Source organism: Camelus bactrianus, chromosome 5, assembly GCF_048773025.1.
Source record: "Camelus bactrianus isolate YW-2024 breed Bactrian camel chromosome 5, ASM4877302v1, whole genome shotgun sequence".
Taxonomy (NCBI): Eukaryota; Metazoa; Chordata; class Mammalia; order Artiodactyla; family Camelidae; genus Camelus; species Camelus bactrianus.
In genome coordinates, this window is record NC_133543.1 from 96,692,431 (window position 1) to 96,720,197 (window position 27,767).

The window sequence follows — 27,767 nt, forward strand, 5'->3', positions numbered from 1 at the left end:
GGCTCCTTACATAAAAACATATTCACTAAAATCTTCTCACCTCCACTTGATCCCATTTCATTTCGACAACTTTCTGCCCTGTTTTCGGCTGCCACGTGGGCAGAGTGACGGTTGCCTGAGAGCCGGGCAGAATTATGTCAGGTTCCTGGGTAGCCGGGACAGGCTGAAGCTGTCTGGGTGCCATGGACTCTGTCCAGCCAGAGGCTGGGACACTGGGAGGTGTCTGTTCACAGTTTGGACCTTCATGGCCTTCGTTGCAAATGCAGAGGTAGCCATCGCTGCTGCCGCTGCTGCTGCAGTTGCCATGGTGACATGGGTTGCTGGCGCAAGGATCTGCAACAAGCTGAAACAAGACCGTAAATGGGTCAATTATTCTCTCGTAAGGAAAGTGTTGCGGTCGCTGGGAAATGAGCTCCGTGGCTCAGAGCTGCTGCTCTAACAGAAACGCTGTTCCTGTGGACTATGCATTTTTAACTACTTGTGCTGTTGGGGGGCGCTCCCCAAGGTCGTCCTAACATTTAACCCTTCTACAGGTAACAGGCGTCCAATAAAGCAGTACAAAGTTCATGGAGAAGAGCCTCCCCCAACCCAAGGCCCTAAATAATGTGGATTTCAGGAACGCGTGTTTAGAGGAATTTTCTAAGGCAAAAATTGTTAAAAATCAAGGCTCATTAGGAATACACCAACTCTGACATTTTTAGCTGCCGGTCATGACAAACAATACTAAGAATCTAAATTGAAATCTCCTTTTTTACATCCTGGACCACTGCGGGATTTCCTCATGAAAAATGACTGTCCGGTTCATCTCCCTTACAGATGCACTTACCTGTAACTTCCAGTTTCCTACCTGATGAACCATTCTTTTTAAGGTGATGTTTTTTAATTAAAGGCTCCAAAATGATCAGCTTGCATGACAACAGCAAGCTAGAAGGCATCATGATGATGACTTACGTGAAGCGGAGTTTCATGATGGTTTCTACCTCATTATTTTGGAGGGTGATTACAGAGAAATGAGACCCTGCTGGATATGGGAGATAAAAATTCAGTTGCATATCTTTAAATTCTGTTCATGTTCTAAGGAAGGTGCTTATCTCTGAGTCCTTTGCTGACCTCTGACTAGTCCTTTGTTATTACTCGGAGATGATACAAAAACAATGTAAAATGAAACAATGTAACAATGTTTCTTCCCAGACAGCCCAAGCGTTCAGGCGTGTTCACAGAGCTTATTCAATTATCACTTGCCTCTGTGATAACAGAAAATTAGACCTCTGTCTGATGTGCCCTGGCTTCTCAGGGCTGGTAATAAAACAGAATTGAGTGAAGAATAGACTACAGAGAAACGGGACCCTCAATTTCTCTTGTTGAAATGAATTCATTCTTAAACACACACGCGGATAGAATTCTGCATGGAAAAACAGCTACTCGTTCTGCTAATTATCCTTGTCAAATAATTTCCAGCAAACTCCTTTAGGAGGATTAAGGGATTTGGGATAGAATAAAATGAAGCTCCAAAAATACCACATTGTTCATTCTATGCTATCACTTGGCAAATCCTTCACAGAATGGCAGATAAAAGTAGATGGGTTGGTGTCTGAAGAAAATATTTAAAGTGTAAATAATTTAAAATATTTACAATCTTTACCAACTCAAGGGAAAACCCAAAGTCCTTTGATGGCAGACAAAGCCCTCCCGGATCTGGCCCCTTCCCACACATGCTACTCACCCCTCCTCGCTTTCTCTCTGTCCCTGGACTATGCCAAGGTCATTCCTACCTCAGGACCTTTGCAACTGCTGGGTCCTCTGCCTGGAATGTTTTTCTCTCATACTTTCCACAGCTCTCTACCTCATTTCGCAAAGTTCTCTACTCAAATGTCACCTCCTCAGAGAAGCCTTCCTGCACTATGAAATCTAAAACAATCCCTTTTTTCCTTTTTCAAATACGTGAGCTCCATCAGGGCATGGACTTATCTGCTGTGTTCACTGCTCTATTTCCAGCATGTTGAGGAACCCAGCAACATGGTGGGGCTTCTTTTAAAAAAGCATTGAAAAAATAAAGACATCGATCAATTGATATCTTAAAAGTAATGTGTGATAAGGGACAGATTGAATTGCTCCTTTAGTCCTGATGTTCCCTCACTTCTGATTTAATTTTTGGAAGGCTTCATGTAATGGGTATAAGCTCAAGGAAGAGAGATAAATTTAATTAGGATAAAGGAGACATGTAAACCATGTTTCTGACATCAACTTTTAAAACAACATCTGAGGTTGACCTAGTCACAAATTAAGACTTCTAACACACACCTAAAAACACAGAAATCCATTCCAATCAGTTACATACACTGAGGAGCTCATGACAAAAGTCAGTTCTGGAAATGCAAACCTTCATTGTGCAGCTTAGAGAATGACATTACTAAGGCAAAGACCAGCCATTTGATGGCCAGAGAGGTCCCAGGGCTTCGTTCCATGGTCACAGCCCATTGCTGGGGACAGCTAGTCTTCAGAGAGGGTGCTAAGGTGCAGCATAAATCAACACCTGCTCCAGAGGAAGCATTCAAAGCACAGGTGTCCACCCTCACACAGCAAAGGCTACCAGGAGTAATAACTATTGCTCCTCGAAAACTCCATTGAGAGTTTTCCAAGAACACTGCCATATAGTATTTCATTTGTGCTCACAGCAACCCCAAAACAGAGTAGGATTTTTCTGAACCCTCATCACTGGTGGGGAACAGAAGGGCAGAGGAATTGAGTGACCATCACAGCCACTGCAGAATAAAGCCAGAACCAAGCACATCTTCTGACCTCCAGCCAAGACTTCCTTCCACAACACGGCACTGCACTTTGATATCAGATTATTGTCACACACACACACACCCCTATGGAGAAGGCAAAAGATAAGGGTTATATTTCTGCAAACAGCAGAAAATAAGTAAGGATTAAATGTAGGCCAGTTAAAACCACCTAAAATGCTTTTGTAGAACCAAAGTACAAGAACAATAATCCTCAATGAATATTGATTGAGGCCTTACTATACGAAATGAACTGGGCCTGGGAATAAATGCTAAAAGACATGTAAAAAACAAACAAACAAACCAGATGCAGTGCCTGGCCCTACAGAGTTTCCGTCCAGTAACCTAGTATGAGCACTAAGAACAGCAGCAGCCATGCTAGTACTACCTGCCACGTGCTGAGTCCCCCCCCCCCCCCCGCGCACCCGCCACGGCATTTAGCAGCTCCCCTCTCCTACTTTGGTTCCTCCTTACAGCAGTCCTCGGAGGTTCCTATGTTCATTACACTACAGTAGGCAAGTGATCGACTTTTACTCAGAATGAAAGGCAGAGTCTTTCCAAAGTCTTACTAGGTTCTAGGTGACCCCTCCTCCCCCCAGGCTCCTTGATGGCTTCTCCTCTTCTTACCCTCCCTCACTTGGCTCCAGACACACTGACCTCACTGTTCCTCCAACCCTCCAGGACCTCTCCAGCCTCAGGGCCTTTGCACTGGCTGTCCCTGACATCTGAGATGTTCCCACTTCTCATGGCTGCTCCCAAGCTTCCTCCAAGTCTTTGCTCAATTGTCAGGACTTCTCTGAGCACGTGATTTAACAGGGTGAAGTCTCCCCACCCCAGCACTGTTGATTCCTCTTTCCCCACTTTATTTTTCCCCCAAACATCTAACCTTCTATCACCTTCTATCATATTGTAGGAAAAAGTTATTTATTATATTTGTTTTTTATCTTCCCCCCACCCTGGAATGTAAACCCTGTGCAGTCAGGTTTCTTTTTTCTCCCTCTGTTTCTTTTTAAATAATTCTTATTATTTTTTATTGAAGTGTAGTTGATTCACAGTGTTGGTTTCAGGTGTACAGCATACATACATATGTATTTGTTTTTCAGATTCCTTTCCACCATAGGTTACAGATTTCTTTTTTCTGTTTCGTTTACCTGTGTGGCCCCAGCTCTAGAACAGCACCCTGCACCCTGCAGCTGCTGAGTACACAGTGAATGAGTAAGTGAATGAATGATGCTATACACGTACAAGGGGCTACCAGACCTGCGAGGTGTATTGTTGGGTAAAATGAGGATTCCCCAAGGCCCACTCCCAGGTCTCGAGAACTTAAGTCAAGAAGCGTCTCACCCATCCCCACTGTAGTGTTTTTAGAGCAATTAGACCACTTTAAATCAGCTTTTAAAAGTGGGAGGAGTCTCTGTTGACCTGCAGCCTTGGCCTTGACCAGCGCAGAAGGAGTCTGGGCTTACTGGGGGTCACAGGCGGCTCTCCGCACCAGTGCACAAGCCATCGTGCGCCGGTCCTTGGCGACCCTCCAGGTGAGTCACTGCCTGAAGCCTGTCCCTTACTGGCAGCGTCGGGGCGCAGGCGCAGAGGGCTGGGTGGGAGGGGCAGGCCTCCACGGCCACGCCCAGTTCACCAGCCCAGCAGTCAGTTCCACCCGGTGAGGGAATAAAGAGGAAAAGAAAATACGCTGAGGTTAAGGGATACGGTTTAAGTGCTGCTGTCCGGGCTTGACAGAGGAAGGCAGGAATATCACGTGCAATTAAAGAAGCAATGACTAACGTAGATGGCCAGGAACACTCTTGGTAAAGAAAAAAGAAGATAAAAGCCAAAAATTAAACTATCAGTTGTATAGATTTCTAAAGGGATTCAAAGCAGTGAGTGATGGGATGACTTGCACAGACGCACACACACACACACACACACGTGCCCACACGTACCCACACGCAGTGAATACAAAGCGAGCGTTAAATGCACTGTGAGGTCATTGATCCCTTCTTTAAAATAGTCGCTTCCTAGCCATGCTACTCCCTTGGGTTTTCTGCTAGTTGCTTCACTAACAATGACAACCACCTAACTTCAGGCTAGTTTCATTTTTTTTTTTTTTTAAATCAATCTTTTCAATTGCATAACAGCAAACACAAGATAAAATGCAATCATTAACCTTTAAGCAGAATCTTGGCATCATAAATATTGTAAGTCCTGTTTCTCTGCACACAGCTTATTGAGGTTTTTTTTTAAGTTTGTATGTGTATTTTATCTCACAGGGAAAAAGTCCTGTTGTAGAGGTCACTGCTGCCCTTGAATTCCATTACATTGACCTATAAACAGAAAATAACCAAACTGCCAAAATGCATAATAAGGCAAAATATCATAATTAATAGACCTGACTTTGGGGACACTCAAAATTTAACAGGCAATATCTTCTTGGCTATAATTTCTAGCTTTTAATGATGGTGGGGAGGATAAAGACTTTGTAATATCAGCTTTAAGAAAGAGTAAAGAAGGGGTGGGGAGGGTATAGTTCAGTAGTAGAGCGCATGCTTAGCATGCACAAGGTCCTGGGTTCAATCCCCAGTATCTCCATTAAAAAAAATCAGTAAATAAATAAACCCAATTACTCCCCCCCAAAAGGAAAGAGTAAAGAGAAAGCCCATGGGTTAGTGGTTTCTGCCTATAGTAACTGACAAGCTCATTTATTAAAATGCTGTTGGTTTATTGCATTGATTAATCCATCTATTTAAGCCAAATTTTTTCACATCATAGAGCTAGTCCAAAATCATTCTTTCCACATTTTATTTTCAACTTTTCACTTATGTTAAATATACACAATCAAGAGCATTTTGGGGGGTGAACACAGGGTGGGATGGCAGGCAAAGCCAGAGCACAGGTGCCTGCCAGCCCCAGGACTTGTGACTGGAAAGCAGTCTCAGGTGACACTTTAGCCATGACCTGTTTTCCTTCCTTAAACTATCTGCTGCCCATGTTTTTGGCAATTTCAGTGCCCTCTGCATGCAAAGAGAAGGATGAAACGTCAAACTTAAAACAGGGATAAAAGAGGCCCATTTGCAGGGTCATTAGATACAGGACGTCAAAGCTACCAGGGCTGCTGCGAAATACCACATGTGAACACCTTCGTCTGCATTACCTGGTGACGGGGGACCTGGGGAGACACACAACTAGCTTCTGGTGAGCCTTCCTTGCTAGATTAGTCACTCAGTGGGCTTCATTCCTATGTCTCCTGTACTTTTACAGAAAACTCAATAGGGCTGCTCAGCAATTCAAGTGACATTTATCGAGCATGATGTGCCAGGTCGGATGCCCAGAAGACAGGTCAGGATGATGAAGAAAGCCCAGTCCTGGCCCTCAGAGGGCTCGCAGTCCAACACAAGGGTCAGCTGCAAGAACTTGGACATTCCCAGAGCAGTCTAATTGTCAATTAAAACCCTGCATGTGTGTGTCAACCATTTTGATTGTGTGTTTGATTGACTTAAAGTTCCTAATACTGAAAGAGAGAAGGGGCTTGATCATTGCAGATACGAAATGAGCAGCTTACGAGCAGGTCGCAGAGCCAGTCTCTTGGATGGCTGTGGCCGCTCTCACAAAAGAAACAGCGGAAAGGAATTTACTAGTTGGAAATGGAGCCGGGGGAGCAACCAGAGTCCTGGCATCGGCCCTGGTGTGCAGCTGGCTGAGCGGCGTGGGCAAGTCGCGTGCCTGCTCTTGATATACATACCTTGTGCATCAAGGGGCTGGGGTGAAACAGCTCAAGGCTGCCTCCAGCTCTGTGATTTAGGATCCTACTGATGGCTACTCAGCTTGCATTGACATGACAGTTTTCAGAGGGTCCAGAGGAGCACAGTGCACACCCTAGGTCACCTCTCTTCCTCATTTATACCCACGATCAGTGGGCGGAGTCATCCAGGCAATGGGAGGGGTGTTTGAGGAAACCAAGGAAGCCCAGGAAGAGAACCTACAAACACTGATGGAACACACCATGTGGCCCAGACCACGCAGGTCACCAAGGGGACATGGTGGCCTCCTAGCACCTAGAGAGGAGTGTAGGTACAGAGAGAAATAACCAAGTGGGAATTTGTGTGTGATATTAAGGGATAGGTAGAATGCACCAGATTTTTAGTAATTTGAGCAGCAGAATCAGTTAAGGAACTTTCAATACAGATTTGACACAGATACTATTATAGGAAAAAGAGGCACCTTATTAAGTAAGGAAGAAGAACAAAAGCCTCAACACAAGATTTTTTAACTTGCACATTAGTGACTCTTTGGGCTGAGTAATTCTTTGTTGTGGGGGCTGCCCCGTACATTGTAGGATGTGTAAACAGCCTCCCTCATCTCTACTTGCTAGATGCCAATAGAACCCACCCACCAACAATGACAGCTGTGACGACCACAAATGTCTCCAGACATTGCCAGTGTCCCCTGGGGAAAAGCCACCCCCAGTTGAGAACTACTGCCTTAGAGGAACAGATTGAAGCATTTTAATCCATCACAATGTTCTTGAAAATCCGTAAGACTCCATAAATAAAGTGAAAAGGCAACAACATGGTGGAGGGAAATATGTACCACCTATTACAAAGGACCAAGTCCTTTATCATGTAGATTCCTAGATACCGATAAAAGAGAAACACCTCAATAAAAAGAACAAAAAATAAGCCATATGCAGAATGATTTCTGCAGAATCATGCCACTTTTTATTATTTATAAGCACAAAACACAATGTTATGTATCTGTAAAAATACAAATACAAATTTTTTAAAAATAGAATGGACCATTGTTTTCCTAATTTGTCTGAGCAGCAGAATCAATTAAGCAACGTTTTAAAGTACAGATTCCCCAGCCCCAAGCTGCTAATCAAAAACTCTGAGGGTGAAGTCTGGAAACCTGCATCTTTCAGCATCCCCCAGATGATTCTGAAGCAACTGGTCCAAAACCCAAAATTCAGAACGTGTCGGTTTAAACCAGGGGTTGGCAAACAACAACCACAGGCTAAATCCAGTCTGTTTCTATAAATAAAGTTTTATTGGAGTACAGCCCCAGCCATCTGTTTGTTGCCACTGCTTCTGCCACTGTCAGCAGTTGAATAATTGCTACAGAGTAACAGGCCCACGAGGGCTATACAATGTTTATTATCTGGTCCTTTAGTTTGCGAATCCCTGACCCAGAAAATATGAATTTGAGGATGCACAAAAGGAAGAAAACTGGTAGGTGGGCTCATCTGGGAAGATCTCAGAGAAGAAGACAATCTTGAATGGGGCCATGAAAAAGTCAATAGCAGGGGGAGGGTATAGCTCAAGTGGTAGAACCTATGCTTAGTATGCATGAGGTCCTGGGTTCAATCCCCAGCCCCTCCTCTAAATAAATAAATAAACCTAATTACGTCCCCCACCAAAAAAAATTTAAAAAAGAAAAGTCAATAGCAATTACATAATTTTTTTTTCTCTCCACCCAACCCCCTTACTGGGCTGGCATGCACCTAGTGATTAAATAACAGAAAGACCTTTCACAATACAATTTAACGCAGAGAAGGAACCAGACGTTCTTTTAATCCTCGTGGTGGGCAGCAGTATAAGTCTTGACACTATCTAAGGAGGAACTTGTCTGCATAATCCACAGTGAAGAAAGACCACAGTGAAGGGTCATATCCCCACTTCTCCTTCACAGGAAGAAACATGGAAATTCTCCCCTGACCCTCCCACCCATCAACTGAACTAAATGGGGATGAATGATGGACAGTCCACCGCAGAGGCTAAACACACAAATAAGTGGAACCCTGGGGGTAGCGGGAGGAGTCACCTAGCCCAAGGAGCCCTGAAGTAGCAGGAGAGCGTCTATGGCTGCCAGCTGGGGGAGGGACTAGGACAAAGAGGACTCCAGAATTTGGAGTCTGGGGCTTCTAGAAAAATGATCAGCAATTGCTCATGAAGCATGTGAATACAGCAGAGAAAGCCTGGGGTTCTGCTCCCATTTGTGGGGGGTCTTGGACAAGGTAAGGAAGTTTCCTGGAGCTCAGTCTCCTCAACTGTAAAAGGAAAGAGTGGAACCAGAGAGCTCTAATGTCCTTTCTCTTCTTAATACCATGTTTCTCTGCCCAAAATAGAAATTGCACCAGCTAGAAATGCCATCCTCATGCTGAAAGACAAATGAACATTGTTGGGGTCCCACTGTCACAGTATTTTTGTCTTCAAAAGGAATTTTTCCCACTTTCTTCAATAAAGCTCTGAACTGTGTTCCAATACCAACTGCTTATCCACTAGGAGTAAAAGTGTGAGAAAAAAAAAATCACTAGGGTGCTTATGCCAGTAGTAGTCTCGGCCAAGAAATATATCCAATGAATTTTTTTTCCCCCAAATCCAAATAATAAAAATGCTCATTCACTTTACTGAATCAAGAACTATGTAGCTTAGTGAAATACATGAAATAAACTGAATTCCCAAGATTTGATATTTCTTTACTTCCGTATCAGGGACTCTAAAGCTACTTGGAAAATTATTCCAAAACTAATCTGGGAGGTCCATCTTTCCCCTCAATTCTGAGTCATTTTCTTGAAATCAGCCTGTCCTGATTTGTGCATGTGGGTTGAGTCACACCTGTAAGTAGGCTACGAGGAAATTACAAACAGAATTCAAACTTTTGACATGAAATGGCTCCATTAAAAATAAACCACTACTTGTCTAATTGTTTTCTGACTTTTCCACGGTATCTCCTTAAAACCTGCTGTATTTGGAAATTATCTTGAAATCACACTCCTTTTATTATAGTTTGGCTGACACACAGTCAATGGTCATCTGATGGATCTTTAAATCCTGCTCAGTTGCAGATGCATCAAAAATTAAGTAATAATTCTTCAAAAACCTGGCAAACCCTCTGTCTCTTGGCTTCCAGATTCAACGAAATTCTAAAGGATAACACTCAACAGCATTTACGGACATAGGCAACCAGCCTCAAATGGAATTCTTTTTTTTTTTTCTTTTAATTGTTCAAAGATCAGTTTCTCGAGTCAGAAACATACAGAACAATCCCAGTGCATACATTCTTGCTTCACCTCTCATCAGAGACACTCATACACCCTAGCGAATGCTTTTTATAAAACAACCGTGTCACGAATACAGGAAAAGATGCCTGCAGAAAAATGGGAATTATCCTCTTACGAAGATCATATGATCATCTCAACTGACGCAGGAAAAGCATTTTATTAAATTCAACATCCATTCAGAGTGAAGACTTTTAGAAAACTAGGAAGAGAAGAGAACTTCTTTATTCTGAGAAAGTATCTACAAAAAAAAAAAAAACCCTTCAGCACGTCAGCCTTTTTGGTGAAGTGCTGAAAAGCGTATTTTGATTATGTCTTTATTTTTTCCCTCTAGGAAATGTCTTTGCCATCTGCCAGCTCTGTAACCAGTGTCACAGCCTGAGATGGACAGTTAACTGCCCTCAGCAGGAGGCCCTGGTAAAGATCATCTCATCAAAAGCAGTGTCAACTACACCCCTGTTTTGGGTTTTTTTTGCCTTTTCCATCTTTTTTATTGAAGTTAGTTGATTTACAATATTATTTTCAGGAACTGCACCCCTATTTTGAGAGTTTTCAGCCCCCCGGGTTCCCCTTGCTGAAAGATCTCTGAAGCTGCTGGCAAAGATGATGACACTAGCTTGCCTTTGCCCAGAAGTAACCTCAAGATTCCTTCCTGACTTTCCTCCCAGACGGGGAGCAGCACGAGGATTCTGTGGGGACCCTCACAGCACAGCGGCCATGCAAGGCCTTGGGAGCCAAGGCAAGTGGGCAGGAGGCAAATACAGCGGCCTCTGGGTTATTCTAGTGGGTTTGGCCACCATTCTAGACGCTTTGGCCAGCCAATGAAACATGTTATACAAGACTGGGGACTCGAGTCAGTCTCCCACTTTCAAAAGAGCCTTTCAGTCTTGTTGGGGGCCCCAAAGTCATCTCCAAATATTAAAATGTGTTGATTTCTTTATTACTTAAAATCGGTGTAAGTGACAAATGAAGCCTCTGTCGCGTAGCAGGCACTCAGTAAATATTTATTGTCTGAAACAGAGGGAACATTGCTTTCTTTTAGACCACTCTTCACTCAGAGCCCTTCCCACTCAGAGGGGTGTTCCTCACCTGCTAAGCTTGATGGCCAGGGATCCTTAAGAAAAGCTGGGAGAGAACTCTGTGGATGCCCGTGACACCCGGGTCACCTTATTTGGGAAAGGCTTTTGCTTTAAGCTGTGAAGTGCTCCGTAGGCTTGTGTTCCTGCCTGGCCTCTTGACCGCTTTGATGTGTGCTCTTCTCCCTGCAGGCACAAAGACTCCCTCTGCTCTGTTTTCAGCTTTTCTAAATGTAAATGGAAACAGCTGCTCTAATTTCAATACCCATCTGCTCTGGAGATGAGGACAACAATCAGTGGCCCTGCAGATAAATCTAGTCTCCCTGTTATCCAGCCTCATCATTTACCTGGAGATAAGCCTTCCAGAACCAGCAGGCCTCATCCAGGGATCGTCACTAAGCTAGAAAGGGGAAAGAAAACAGAACTGTTCAAGCCACTAAAAGAGCAGGCCCTGGATTTCCACTAGCAATTGTTTGGGGTTTTTTTGGTTTTTTGGAAATGTTTGTATATACATATTTTTATTGAAGTACAGTCAGTTTACCATGCTGTATCAGTTTCTGGTGTACAGCATAATGCTTCAGTCATATATATACATACATATATTCATTTTCATATTCTTTTCCACCACAAGTTACTACAAGATATTGAATATAGTTCCCTGTGCTATGCAGTATGAACATGTTTATCTATTCTAAATGTATCAGTACCTGCAAATCTCTAACTCTAATTTATCCCCTCCCACAACCCCACCACTATCCCCTCTACTCCCACCACTATCCCCTCCACCCTTACCACCCCTCATAACCACAGGTTTGTTCTCTATGTCTGAGAGTCTGCTTCTGTTTTGTAAATAAGTTTGTTTGTCTCTTTTTTAGATTCCACATATAAGTGATACCATATGGTATTTTTCTTTCTCTTTCTGGCTTACTTCACTTAGAATGACAATCTCCAGGCCCATCCATGTTGCTGCAAAAGGCACTGTTTTGTTCTTTTTTATGGCTGAGTAGTATTCCACTGTATAAATATACTACAACCACTAGCAATTGTTTTTAAATCCACGAAAGCCAAAGACCCCCAAAGAGCATGCGTGCTCAGATTGGTCGTCTCCGGCATGGTTGGAAAGAAGCACTCTGATTGATTAAATGGCCAGGTGTCTTTCCATGAAGAAGCTGAGAGGACCTTTCAAGTCATAAAAGACTACAGAAACCAAAGAAAAACTAATAAAGGAGTAGAACAAAGCTGAGGGTGGAAGAGCTCATCCAGGAAAGCCCTGCCAACTAGAAACGGCCGTGGGTTGCGGAGTGTGGAGCACAGAGGAGAGTCATGAACAGACTGGCGTGTCTGCAGGGAGTAAGGGCAGGGAGGGGAGGCACAAGGAATAGAAAAGCACCATCACCTTAATTGAGCAGCCCTGCGGACAGGACAGCTTTACCAGGAAGCAGAACAGAGAATATTCGAAATGCACTTCAGTGCATCATCTCTAAGACATGGAGCAGTTGCCTCCACTGTGACAAGCTAAACCGTAAATCAGAGGAGAGCTGGTGCCTGTATAGTGATGTCTAAAGAAGCGGTGCAGGCGTGCTGGAGCTCTGAAGGCACTCTTTTGATCATACAAATGATCTCTTTAGAAACACAAATATTTAGCACTTCCAATTAAGGCATGAAATTAGAAGGGTAGACAACCCCACTGGAAAAAACTGTCAGTAAAGCATAACCGTGTAGAATTAAGGGTTTTTCAGCAAACTGATTTTTGAGCAGAGAGCATCCTCTGAACTGTCTCAGGATGTTGATGTAACCAATTGCATTTAATAATGCTTGCCACCTTGGACTATGTGAATTAAGTTACTGCATAAAGATTATAGACACCACGACTTTTCCTGCATGTGTAAATACTGTAGACACACAGAAAATACGAGCTTTGTTGATGGAAAATTTTATTATTCAGGACTTTTATTATAACAGATGGAACTGACGGGCATGGCTTTCTCCAGCTAAAACCATTTAACAATATTAGATGACAACGCAGAAAATGTTTTAATTCAAGGGGGTGAGGGAGAAGCAGAATCCTCAAGTTTCAGAAATGCTAAGAGAAAAGGACTCACAACCAGAGTCGTTAGCTCTGCACTGACCACAGGGGTTATGGACTTGGAAATAAGACCTAGGGGCTGGGGGGTTAAATTCTAGAAATCACACAGGGATGGGAAATGTGGCTTTGAGCCCAGAAGTGGGAGCTATACCTGAGTCCATATATAAATCCTCTTAGAGTTACCCTAGCTATTTAAAAAAAAAAAAGGCCAGGGGCCTGGAGATAAATCTACCAGTAGGCCTGGAGAAACAGCTGGAAAACCAGCACGGCTCCAAGGTCTTTAAATGCAAAAAGAGTTGCCCATGCATAGCCAAAACCTTCCACGTAAATATCCCATGCAATTAACATCCCCTTGACATGGAAATCCTAAGCCAAGAAATGAACATTAAAAAAAAAAATTTGTCCAGACCCAGCTGTGATGAAGTGACACTTTCACAACACAAGAGCACATGAGACACACACATGCATGTGCACAGCCACTTCCCATAATGAGCTCACAGTAAAAAAATTACAAACTGCACAAGGAAACAAACCACCATCAGTGTGCAGAACTGCAGGTAGAGTTAAAACCTTCCTCCCAATGCATGAATACACATTTATGAACTTAAGATAAAACAAGATGCTTACAGTATATCTGAAACATTTTTATGATTCCCCACTTAACTTTCTTGATTAACTGGCCTGATTAACTGGCCTGATATTTTTAATAAGAAGGCTTCTACCAGAGAATACTAATAGCTAATAATAGCTAGGATTTCTGAGGATTTACATTATGCATGGCACAGTTCTCAATGTTTTCCCTGATTTCATTTTCTCTATAACCCTATGCAGTATTATCTGCATATATCTCTGAGGCTCAGAGAATTAGAGTAACTGTCCATGGTCAGCAGCTAGTATACTATGAATACTAATCCAGACAAAAAGATACAATTCCAACCAAAATCCCGTGTTCTTTTTTTCTCCTAATTTGTCGGGCTGATCCGAAAACTTAAAATGGGAGATGAAAGGACCAAGTATTTCCAAAATAATTTGAAGAAAAATAAGGAGATATTTTCCCTACCAGATATAAAAATTTATTAGAACACTGCAATCATTGTAACAGTGTAATATTGATATAGCAATAGACAAATTAAACAAGTATCAGAAAAGAGAGAAGAGATTTCCCATATAAAGGAGCATGTTCTGTAACAGAGAAGGCATTAAAAGTTAGTGCAGAAACGATAAAATATTTAGTAAGTGGTACTTGAAAAATTGCTGATCCCTGTAATTAAAATAAATATGCCATACACACTCATACAAAAATGAATTCCAGATGGATTTTGTATTAAAATGTTAAAAATATAACCTTAAAACTTTCATATCAGGGGTCTGTAAACTACAGCTCACTGACCAAATCTGGCCCATCACTTGATTTTGTAAATAAAGTTTTATTGGGACCCAGTCACACCCATTCATTTGCATATTGCCTGTGGCTGATTTCACAGAGTGGAGTAGTTGCATTAGGGAAGATGTAGCCAGCAAAGCCTGAAATATTTACTCTCTGGTTCTCTGCAGAAAAAGTTTGCTGATTCCTGCTCTGGACGAAAATATAGGAGACTAGATTTACGGTATCAAAGTTGGAAGCAATCTCCAGTCAGACTTATGAAAGATGAAAATATTAAATGGCATGAAAAGTTAAATGAATGAACTAGAGTTATATCTGACAACCACAGAAAAAATACAGTGATGAGTGAAAAAAAAAAATCAAGTTGCAGAAAGATAGGCACAGTATGACTCCTCTATGGACACCTTATAGCTATGTTGTAAAAATACAAAAACACAGACAGAAAGGTTATGTGTCAGCTGAGAATAACAATTGTTTCGGGATAGAGAAAGAAAGGGAGGTGGGGAGGAGTAGGGCAGTGGGGATGGGAGAGATGAGATTTGACTGCATCCAGCTATTTTGTAAAAAAAAAAAAAAAACTGAAGCAAATACGACAGAATGATGCTTGATGAATCTCAGTGATAGATGGTAATTATATTATTCTCTGTGCTTTCCTATGAGAATATTTCATAATAAAACTTAAATTTAATCCATGATCCTCATCATTAACAAATACTCACTGAGCACCTGCTGTATGCCAGGCACTGCCCTAGCCCAAATCTCAGAGCACTATGTCCACAGGCCAGATCCAGCCCGCCAACTGTGTCTGTTCAGCCTGTGAAGTAAGAATGATTTTCACATTTTTAAAAAGGTTGAAAAAATCCAAAGATGGTGAATATTTCTATCATGTGGAAATTGTATCAGATTCAAATGTCAGTGTCCATCAACAAAGTTTTATCAGAACACGAAACGTATTCTTGTCCATTTACACCTTGCATCAGCAGAGCTGAGTGGCTGCCATAAAGCCCATGTGGTTCACAAAGCCAGAAATATCTGCCCTCTGGCCCTTTGCAGAAAAAGTCTGCTGATCCCTGCACTGGGCCCTGGGAACACGCAGAGCCTCCGCTCTCGCGGTGCTGGCAGAGGGACACAGATGATAAACACTACCGAAGTACCAACACTGTCACACGTCGCTGCTTCTATGCGTCACCGAATGCAAGAAAAGACAAAGACAATTTTCTTGTATGGATTATACAATCCACTTTTTATAGCTTTAATTTAAAAAAAAAGAAAAGCTAAATGATTGTAGAGTTTCCTCAACATGACAGAAGTCATGTCTGGAAATATTTTTACTATCTTCTTCCCTAGAATTATATTACTGATTCAACTCAACAACTAGAAATATTCTGAACATGAAACTTTATTGCATCAGAAATCTCATGAGAAAAATCAATCCATCTTGTGAAAAACCATAGTAGGAATTACAGTAACTGCATAATCGTAGAGATGATTCTTTTAACTTTGTGTCTCCGGTTCTGTTCAGAGTGAAAATATTAAAACTAACCTGATGCCATTTGCTTTGATGATGAAAGTCCTCAGACTTTGGAATGAGCCACACTCAGGACACCCAAGGGGAGGTCCGAAAATCAACAAAAGAAGGACGTGTGCCCTTTATCGTGAAGAGTGTGAATTGTACGGAAAAGGCAGTATTTGTGGTCCACTGTGTCATGTTGCAGAATTTGATAAGAAACACTCGAAATAGCCTCAAAGTCAGTGAACCTGAAAAGAGAGTGGTTTCCTGAAAAGCAGTAAATTCACTTAGAAGAATATTGTTCAGAAAGACACCTGTTCTCCCTGCATGATGGAGATCTACACTGAGGACAGTCCCGTCTTCCACACCATGCAGGAGGGGATCTGCAGCTGATGCTCCTGAGGGTGGCTCAGGGTCCTGGAGAACACTGTAAAGGGATTCCCACGGCTCCACGTGGCCAAGCACAGGGCATCATTTCCATGACTGCCCACAGCGTGCTGGAAGACCACTCACCAGGACTGGGTTCCAGGCTGGGGAACTTTCACGACACTCGTGCACCTTGGGCAACCCTGAGATGCTTCCACACCTGTCTAATGGCAAGAGCAATGCATATGCTGCTTACATCCACAGTTCCCAAACCGGGTGCCAAAGCATTGTGGAGCACTACAGTGAAGGCACCGAGGATTGTACAGGTTTCTTTTTTTTTAATTTTCAAGGGAAACACAGCATACACAACATCTGCCAGACATCAAGAATTACCAGCTAGAGGTGGTGCATAGTTCCAGTGTTAGATCCCACTACATGTCTTTTGATGATGTCCTATCTTGCCAAAGCTGGGGTTTCAGAAATTGCTGTGATAAAAAGCAAATACTCTAGGAAAGTCGACATGAACAGGAAATGAGGGTGGCAGTGATCAGCCTGAGAAGCTGTGTAGTACCCACAGGCACACGTCCCCAGGAGTATGCAGCTGTGGGTATTTAAGACTAAGATGAGAGGAGGGTATAGCTCAGTGGTAGACTGGGTGCTTGGCATGTATGAGGCTGTGGGTTCAATCCCCAGCACCTCCGTTTAAAAAAAAAAGAATGAGATAAAAGTTATTATTTTTCTTTCAATCTATGTGCGTTATTTTTTCAAACAGCTACAAAGTTGTTAAGATGACGTTTGGGACCTAGTTACCAATGAAGACTTCTCTCTTTGACCAAACTCTTGGTAAGCTTCCTTCAGTTTTTCAACTAGGTCTTGACTTTTGATCTTCTGTGTTTGTTTCTTCTTTGCCCAATTTTAGCAAGAATCCTATTAGTCAGTTTAGCCAGAATATTCCCTCACTCTTGTATTTCTTCTTAGTAATGTGGTACCCACCGACCCCCATTCTGCTCTCTGCTATAAATTCCCACTTGTCTGTGCTGTATTGACCACTGAGCCCGTTTCTATGCTGAAGTCTCTTTTCCCCTATTGCAACTGTCCTGAAGAAAATCTGTTCTTACCACTTTCCCTACTGTCCAGCTCTGGTTTTTCTTTACCATTATTTCATAAACGAAAACATTAGCTATTTGTTTTGGCCTAAGGCAATGTAAAAAAATTTACTGTGATGCTAAAACCACCATGACCCAAGAAAATTTGGGAACCTCTGGTTTATATCAAAACGTTGCTGTGAGCTAATACATCAAAATTCTTCATCACATGTGTCACTTTATAAATGACTTCCATAAAAAGTAAATTTTCAAAGTTCTGCCACTTAAAATTGTAGGAAGCTCCACAATCTGGATGCTCCACTGTCTACTCGTCTTCATGTCCTAAGAAAGCCAAATAGCTGAAATTTCAGCAGAACAGGATGGAGACCACAGAGAGAACAAGCTTACTGATCAACAACTGAAATCAGTGGGTTGACAATGCATGCAATTGGCACAGCTCTGAGAGATCCCTCAGCCAGCCCGAGAGGCAGGCAAAAAACAAGGCTTCATCTCCACTTTAGGGAGAAACAAACCAAGGTCCTATGAGGTCACATGAGTTCATGGGGTCCCTAAGTGACAGAGCATGGTGAATACTATTCAGCCATAAAAAAGAATGAACCCTTGTCATTTGAAACAATATGGATGGACCTCGAGAGCATTACGCTAAGTGAAATAAGACAGAGAAAGACAAATATATGTTCTCAATTATATGTGGAATCTTAAAAAAAAAAAAAAAAAAACAAGCTCATAGGTAAAGAGAACAGATTGGTGGCTGCCAAAGGGGAGGTGTGGACGAAATGAATGAAGAGGGTCAAAAGGTACAAACTTTCAGTTACAAAGGAACTAAGTCCTGGGGACGGGAACTGCAGTTAATAAGGCTGTATTTCATATTTGAAAGTTGCTAAGAGAGTAAATCTTAAAAGTTCTTACCATAAGAAAAAAAGCATTTTTGTAGCTAATTATGGTGATGGATGTGAACTAGACTTTTTATGGTGATCGTCTCACAGTCTATACATAAACAGTCAAATTATGTTGTATACTTTAAACTAATGTAATGTTATATGTCAATTATACCTCAATAAAAAAATAATTTTTTTATTTTTTATTGAAGTATCGATTTACAATGTTGTGTTAATTTCTGGTGTACAGCATAGTGATTCAGTTTTATATATTTTATATTTATATATATTCCTTTTCATATTCTTTTTCATTATAGGCTATTACAAGGTATTGAATGTAGTCCCCTGTGCTATACAGTAGGACCTTGCTGTTTATCTATTTTATACATAGTGGTTAGTATCTGGAAATCCCAAACTCCCAATTTATCCTTCCCCACCCCCTTTTCCCCTGGTAACTACAAATTTGTTTTCTATGTCTGTGAGTCTGTTTCTATTTTGTAAATAAGTTCATTTGTCTCATTTTTTTAGATTCCACATATAAGTGCTATCGTGTGATATTTTTCTTTCTATTTCTGGATAAATTAATTTTTTTAATGTCCCAGAGAGCAATGTACTCTAAAGGAAGAGATGTCTGGTAGGGCCAGCTACTGCCAGCGACGGCACCTCAGGTCAGGGAGAAGAGGGTTCTGGGTGCAAAGCGTCAGCAGATTAGACTGGGGATGAGCTGGCTGTCCTTGAGGGTTGTCCACTGAGACAGCTGCAGTCCCAGCAACCCAGCTGTGGGCCCAGCACTGCCTGAAACCTTCTGGGTTCACTCTCCTTTGCACTGTGCAGGAATGGCCTGGGGATGGGGGTGGCCAGCACCAACGTGCTCAGCTCAGCTTCCATTTTGACCGAAATCAGGAACGACAACTTCCAAACCAGTTATGTTTGATCCTCTGTGCAAACCTGCAGATCCTGTGAATAACTCTGTGAACTATTTTATCACATCTATACATACATGTAAGGTGTCGACTGGAATACAATGCACAACCTAAAAGTGGAGAGTTATGTTTTATTTGGCAGATTCCCTGAGGACTCAAGCCTGGGTGACAGCCTCTCAGATGGCTCTAAGAGACTCTTCCGAAGTGGCAAGGTAGAAGCCAGGATATATAGGAGTGTTTGCAACAAAAGACCAGATGGTCAGAACATCCAAAGACTACTGTTAATTAAAGAAAACCAGCTATCTCGGGTTAAGGACTTTAGCGCTTTTCTAAGTATGGGAAGGTGCAAAGGTCTAGGCTCACTGAAATCATGCCTTTAATAAGCACCTGGCCATCTAGGGCCAGGATCCTCCTCTTCCATATCCTGAGTCCCCTCGGGGCTCCACTGGGGGTGGCTGCAGAAGCCAGGCTGCCTGCTTGTCAACATCATGAGTTCCCTCTGCTCACTGTTGGGGATGCAGGGGTCGGGGAGGTGGTATGGTAGTAGCCGATGACTTGATGGCCACAGCATCCTTTGTTTACTGATGTGGCTGGCAATATTTTTCATTCACAAAGGAGAACTGGGTGAATTAATACTAAATCTTAAAATGGCAGCCCCAGCTATATTACTACGTGTTATAACACAAGAACCTAGTCCAATATACAAAATTATTTTGATCCAAGTACATATTTGCATATTTAAGACAAAGTGAAAGTAACTTGCTATACAATAAAACAATGGCTTAGCTCTATTTAAAATTCAGTCACATCTGTGTTCTCATTACGTTTGCATCACAAAATGTCTGATGTGAGGTCCAGTTACCAGTATCTTTATTGTCTCCAGCTCAGCAGGGAGGATTTTTGGCATACAAAGCCATTAAAAAATCTAATTTTGCTGACTATAATATAGATTAATAGCCAGTTTGTTCTATAAATGTTGCTTCCAAAAACAGAAGTTTTGTTGGTAAAGAGAAGAAATAAAATCCAAACAGCATTAGCAATGACAACAGTTGCATTTTTAGTAGTTTGGCAATCAGTGCATACTATTGTAAAAAGCAAAATCAAGCATGCAAATATATGACTGCCAAAGAGGCAGTTCTCCTAAATTATAGTCACATCACCCTCAATTTAGGAGACGTGCACATTCAGTATATTGCATAGAAAATAAAGCTGATGATAAAAGTTCTCATACGCTGAGCGAGCATTCTGTAGCAGCGCTGTAATCCGTTACGAACATCATTTCTAAACCTCAAAGTAATCCTGTTAGGCAAGTGTTATCAACACCAGTTTGTAGGTAAGAAATCTTAAGACTCAAGAGCCATGAACACACACCACAAACATAACATATGACACAGTGACAAATCAAACCCAGGTTGTTTTTTACTATATTTTGCCTTCCTGAAAAAAATTAAGTGCTACTAAGTTTTCTGGATTTTTTTTTCCCCTTTAATCATTCACCTTTTGGGAAGGACAGTTTGAGCCAGGTGAATCCAAGCACATGTTCAGAAACAAACGGCCAAGGGGAGGGTAGAGCTCAGTGGTAGAGTGTGTGCCCAGCACGCACAAGGTCCTGGGTTCAATCTCCAGTACCTCCATTAAAAAAAAGAAAGAAAGAAATCTAAATCCCACCTTCCAACCCACAAAAGAAACAAATGACTACGTCTACTATTAAGTCCAAAGATCATCAATCTTCGTTTCAGCCACTCTTCACAACCTTCAGTTCCTAATCATACACACTAATGGAGGACTTAATGGCCTAGACAAAGCCAGCCAGGAGGAAAGCAAAAATAATTTTACATCTGGCACTAAAAGGAGCTTGAGATTTACACTTGAAGATGAGTATCTGGAAACTGGGGATACAGCAGGAAAAAAAATGAAACACAACTAGATGGAATGTTCAAGTTTTCCCCAACCTGCCCAGCTTCTCCTGAGTCCCCTGGGAGCCAGTGAGGCCAGATCGACGGTCAGGCTACACCAGCCCTATCTCTGCCCTCTTTCCTAACCGCCTTCGAGACCCTCCTGCAGGACATTTCACTAGCAGAGTCACAATTTCTTGGGGCAAGAGGTAGGTCTGTGCATAGTAAACAAATTTATGGTTACCAGGGGAAAAAGAGGTGGGAAGGGATAAATTGGGAGCTCGAGATTTGCAAATGTTAACTACTATATATAAAATAGATAACATGTTTCTTCTGTATAGCACAGGGAACTATATTCAATATTTTGTTGTAATCTATAATGAAAAAGAATATGAAAATGAATCTATGTATATGTATGAATGAAACATTATGCTGTACACCAGAAATTGACACATTGGAAACTAACTATACTTTAATAAAAAAATAATTTAAAAAAATTTTTAAAAGAGGTAGGTCTGTGGACCCAAAAGACTTCCTTGTAGTTTTTCTGGGGCTAGCCCAGGATTATCTCTAAGCTAAAGGACCAGGCAAAGAACAGAACTAAGAGCCTGGACTCCTGGGCCCAGGTACCAGCCCCACCAACCCTCCTGCCTGAACAGAAGTTCTGAACTGCAGTTCCCTCATACAGAAAATCAAGGGAACAATCCCCACTCTCCTCCTGGCTCATCGGGGAAATCAAATGTACAGTGTAGTAGGATTTTATTATGAAGTTGTATTTACCACACATGACCGAAGATACAGTCACCTGAAGTCCAACATTCTGTATAATCAGGACCAGAGTCATGCTGACCCCAAAGTCCTATCCTTGGATCGACACATAGGAATCTCCCAACTTTGTCTGAAACAGCCTGGAGAGGCACCACGTGTTGGTCATTCCTTGGACCCAGATTTCAAATTCTGTCTTCTAACCCCTCTCACAACTTTATGCTCCCCTTTCTGCAAACTGTCTTGATTTTTAAATTCCTCATGAACGTCAGCAGAGCTGATGGTTTTTACAGCAGGATGGACGCCTCAGAAACATTCCCAGAAAGTGGCAGCCTGTTCTGAGGATGGTACTTTTTTAACGGGCCCTTGGAGGCTGGTTTGCGAAGCCACGGTAGGTGAAGCTGGAGGCCAAGATGGCTTCTTTACTCAGTCATGTTCCACCATCGGCTCCTCGTCCCCAGCCTGCAACATCACCTCATCTGTCACTCAGTTCTGAACCTGGGAAAGGGTTTCAAACAAGCAGGAAAGGAGAGCAGGGGGCTGACAGCCATAATCTTCAATAAAGCAGGACTTTGGGCGACATTTCCCCACTCTGAGGTGCGTTTTCCAAGCGGTCCAACGTGAGGGTTTAGAATTGTTCTCTAGAGGACAAAGCACAGGGTTTTTCAGTGAGCATCCCTTCTGTAGGATCCTGGTGGCCGAAAAGGAACGCCTCTCTAAAGTCACTGCAATGCATCTACAGGAAGAGGGGTAAGTGAGATCCAGCAAAGAGTCCGGGTTTCTGAGAGTCCGGCCCTGCACAGAGCAGAGAACTGTATGAAACTTGAAAAATAAAGGGCCCCCGTTACTGGCGAACAAGTAGCACAGACACTCAGTTGACCTAAATTGAAACTGAAATTGAAATTGTTGCTCAAAATGATACAAAAAATACACAATGAAAATAAAACATTTTATCAAAAATGACAAAACTAGTCAAATGTAAATTAATCTAATGTAGCAGAGAATATTGTTTTGCTCTTCACGAGGTGACCATGCCCCATGAAGGTTCTCTTGAACTTGCCCACCTGTGCTCCTTCCATGGGCCACCACGGGCTACTTACTGGGGCCAGGAGGGCCATGTGGTGCTAAATCCTCCTGTATCCTTTCCTCATTCCTTAAAACCTTTGTCATGTGATGCCATGGTAATTTTTGACCCTTATTTGAAACAAATGCCTCATTTATTTATTACTGCTTTCTTTTTCTCATTGCCAAGCCCTGATTCTTGCAGTGATACTCAATTATAAAGTGTTCATCTGCGATCCAGGGTGCTGGTATCAAAATGAGAGCACACATTACATATCATGTTCGCCAACTCACAGACCTCCCCGAAAATACACTCATGGATAGGGTGTGTGTCCCTCTTTCCCTTGTCTGTGCCCAGAAATGCTACTGTACAAGAAAGAACAGATCCTGGCAGGCTCCATCCACTTACAGAGTCATCCCCCTCTCTGGGCGTCATGGGTGAAGGGAGAGAGGTGTCTAGACTCTAGATAAAGTCTAAGCCCTTGGAAGGTCTGCCATCTACAACGCTATTAATCTCTCATATCCTGGGGTGATGCCAGAACCAAGCGAGCGTTGCCGATGTACCTTAAATCATCACACTCGCCTGGACACGCGGCTCAGCCTGCTCCCTGGGCGGAGGACTCTGGCAGGGCTCTGTAGGTGGGAGCGTCTGGTGCAGGTGGCTCTAGCCCTACCGTGACAACCTGCCGTGGAAAGGCCCCAAATACGCCTGGTATTTGCCGACACCAGAGCACATCCACCACAGAGATATTAAAAAAATGAAAAGCAGGCATTTCAACCTCATACTAATTTCAAAAGACACAAATCAAATGCAGTAAATAGGACATCATTTATCCCACTTGATCTTAATTACTGAAGCTCAACGGTAGCTTTATGACAAAAATCAGGGTACAGAGAATGGTGACATTTAAAAAGAAAAAAAAGAAAGAGGTCCGTATCTGGATTCTATGACAATATATTTGCATTCTAGAATAGAGATTATGACACAGTTATCATTTCCAGGATTTAGATCCAATTTATTCAAATAATTGCAAGCTAATTATATAGAATGATTTAAAATACTGATTTGCTTCTCATTTGAATTAAAACGTTGTCAACTGTGACTGTTACGCCAAATAAGTTCTCATAACTTAGATAATGAAAAATTAATTATTTTTAAAATTAGTTTTGCTTCGATACAACTGTTCTCAGCAACTCCCAGCCGTCTGAAAAGGGAGGCTAAAGACAGACCCACCACACACAATAGCTGCAGCCCTTCATATTTTAATTTTTTACCAAAAACAGTTTGAATTTGTTTTTCTAATATTTTAAGTAATTTATTTCTGTACTTCACGAAGAAGCCAGAGAAAAAGAATGTGTTGTTAAGATAAAAAAAGGTCCTCAATCAGAAAGCCAGTCCCCAGTCGTCTGGTCTTGGACAAGTCACCTGACCCCCCAGCTTTGGTTTCTGTGTCTGTCAGATGAAGATAACCCCGCTTTTCCTGCATGAAGGCAGGGCTGCGCCCGATGACCGTCAGAGCCCACCAACCCTGCATTCTACTAGGCATATAAATACAGGCGAAAATCATGACAACTCTAGTTTTTTAATCACATATTCTACTGGCCAGGAAGAGTGGATCCAAAGTTCCAGACTTTCTGGAGGTGGGTGGAAATATTTAGTGGTGTTATGCAACAAGCTACATGGTGTGAAAGCCCCAAAGAAGAAACTGTTTTCAGTCTAGAAAGAAGACAACATGAAGCCAAAACAATTCACTTCAGCAACAGTTCTCACCAATTCCTCCCTGTGAAAAATATAGTAATAAGAAAGGGAGCTACGCCAAATATTTTTTAATGTGGGTTTTTCTATGTGATTCCAGAATGTCAGCAGCTCAGTAAGTCTCAACTCAACCTCTGCTGTCTTCATAAAGACCCATTTCCAAGGACCCGCACATAGTGTGAAAGTGTAACTCAAGTATCAGCATCACTAAGCTGGTGCCTGAGTGACCAAAACGGGACACATGTCGACCTCCTGGAATTCTGACTGCACAAGGCTGAGTCCTTCAACCCAGCAACAAGCTCTAGTGGCTTTTCAAATCCTTACATTGCATATTTCATATTCTATTTGTAGACTATGGTTAACAAAATTAGTAAATTTGGTTAATTTAGTAATCTGTAGGTATGCCAATTCAGGAACCGTCACACCGCCCACATGAAATGATATCCCCCTTTTAAATTTCTTTGTGTTGTTCTTTTAACACCCCAATTAAGTCTCACAGTCCAATCAAATTTTTGTATATTAATTCACCTTCCCAATATACACCATTAAGCATAACTGAAAATCCTAACAAATTTTAAACTTACTGAACAACCATACATTACTTTCACAAAGCTTTTGATTAGAATGTTTTATTCACATTTTGAAGACAAACCTACCAAAAATTGTTATCTAGTTATATAACACAAAGTAAATTAGAAAGAGAAGTTGCAACTATATGCTGGGTCACTGACATAAGCATGGAGTGACCCCAAGGGTGAGAAACAGCAGGAAACTATATAAAACAGAGAGACACAGAATCAACATGTTGACCGTCAGAGGCCACTGGGTGGACTGGCAACCTCCCACGCCTTCTGATCACTTGGAGATGGTTGTAGTTACTGAACGATCCACAATCAGTGCTCAAAATAACACCCCTGAGTCAACAAAAAGGCTAAACTATGTTCTGTGTTTTTCCAACACACATGGTACACTGGGGGAACCAATCCTTACAAATGACTGCAAAGGAAAATAGCAGAATTCAGAGAGTCACATTCAGGTATCGGGAAATCTTATTTAAAGTACCACAGCCCATGGTAAATGGCTCGTTCTGTATTTTAAAATAATTAAATAATAGGGGATATAAAATCACTACAGTGATTTCCAGCCTGATTATTTTTACATGTATTATTTCATTATACTGTTTCATGGAATACCCGAAATGCATGAATGCATGCTAATAGCCTCTTTGCATGTAAGTAAAATATCTGGTTGCATCAGCTTAGAACCAGAAGAGGTAAAGGAAAGAAAAAAAAAATATATATATATATATAAAACGATATTTACAAACTTTATTTTGCATTAAAAGCACAAGATACTACATTCAGGATCTTTCCAAGGCAACTATGCATAAATAATAATTGAGTAATAAGGCTCTCATTACTCCATGCCAAACACCATGTCAAGAATCTCACATAGTTTTCCTCTGAGAATGTCACAATTAGCCCAATTCACAGCAAACAGCACTGAGACCCAGAGAAGTGAAATAACTTGCCCAAGGTCTCCGAGTTGGGGAGTGATAAAGCCAGAAGTAGAAGCCAGGTCTCTCATTCTCAAAATGCAACCTCTTAACCACCATGGAACGAATCAATGACCGAAGGGGTAACAAACACAGCTGACAGGCGGAGGAGAAAAGCATCCAGAGCAATCAGGAGAATGAAGAAAAACTGGGCGTCTTGTGAGCATCAAAGAGAGAGTTCTGCTGCATCAGAGCATCAGAGCAGAGCACAGTACCTGACTTACGTTCACAATATAAACCAAACATAAGTTACACAGTAACAGCTAACATTTACTGTGTGCTTAGTGTGTACCAGGCTCTTGACATCGATTAACTCACTTCACCCTCAAAGGTACCTACAAGGGAGACACTAACATTCTCCTCATTTTACCGACTGAGGTCTGTGTTTTGACAACGTGCCGAGGAACACCACTAAAGATGGTAAAGCAAAATCTGAACTCAGGTCTTGCTCCAGAGCCTGAGATTTTACCTTCACAACACTTTTTCCTCACATTATCCACTATTTACACAATGGCTAGAAAGCGTGGGACACAATTTAGAAATGGGTTTTAACAAAGAGCTTTGCCTGTGAAGGAGCTTCATTTATCTGGAAATTTCAGCTTTGTAGAAATACTCACTTCATTTATCTGGAAATTTCACTCTTGTAGAAATACTTCTCAACATTGTTAGGTCACAGTTCGAGTCCCAAACTCCTTTTTTCCTACTGTTCTGAAGATCCCAAATGTTCTCATCTTGAAGACTCAAAACATACTTTTTAAGAAAAGGAAATAAAATCAAAGCTTTTTAAAAATACCTTGGGAAAAAAGCAAAGAAGGTTTAAATGTCCATTAACCATTTAAGAAAGGTCTCTGACCCCTGAAGTTGATTGGCATGACATATGATTAATTATAATGAGAGGAAAAGGTGCACCTCTGATTGGCTCTGTAATGAAACACACAACTGTGAGTTTTCATAATTAAGGCACTACTAGTGGTGACAACAGCGTCCTTAGTCACAACAGGCTGATACCAAATTTAGAGGATTTCTACCTAATCAGTATTTCATATACATATAAATATATGTAAGTATTTTTCCCAGAAGTTTTAATCAAAATAAATATCAGAATGACTTTGAGATTAGCTAAAATAGGTTCAAAAAAAGATAAACTTCCTATACCCTGTCTTGCAATAATGTTACTCAGAATTGAGCAATTTGATCATTTCTGGATCTGTCCACACAGCATTTGGAGGGTCCCATGATTTCAATGACTTGGTTTTCTGCGTGAAGTCACTCACAACGGACAAGCCTAATCCATGCTCACTCAAAGGGCAGCCCACCAGGACACCATCAAAGCCTCAAGGGTGCCCAGTGGAAGAAAACCGCCCCAGGTCTTTGAACGCCTGGAGGTCACAGCTGGTGGACGCGTGGACGTGGACAGTCTGCTAAGAGCGACGACTGAAACGGGTAGACTGTCCACAGAGCATCTGCACATATTTTACTGAATGAACAGAAAGATGAATGAATGGGGACACGACCTGTGGATGATTTCAAACATGGGACACTGTAAAACCTACCCTCTCCTCCAGCAT

The 27,767-nt window shown here is 41.8% G+C and overlaps 1 protein-coding gene across 2 annotated transcripts in view; it reads right to left on the minus strand.

The window, feature by feature from the left end:
* The window catches only part of DNER (delta/notch like EGF repeat containing), a 264,365-nt gene that overhangs the window by 151,785 nt on the left and 84,813 nt on the right, over window positions 1-27,767 (minus strand). For both annotated transcript variants that reach the window (XM_074364443.1, XM_074364442.1), the window contains exon 2: window positions 41-343. In XM_074364443.1, the coding sequence (XP_074220544.1) occupies window positions 41-343 (303 nt within the window). The remainder of the gene's footprint in view (window positions 1-40; window positions 344-27,767) is intronic.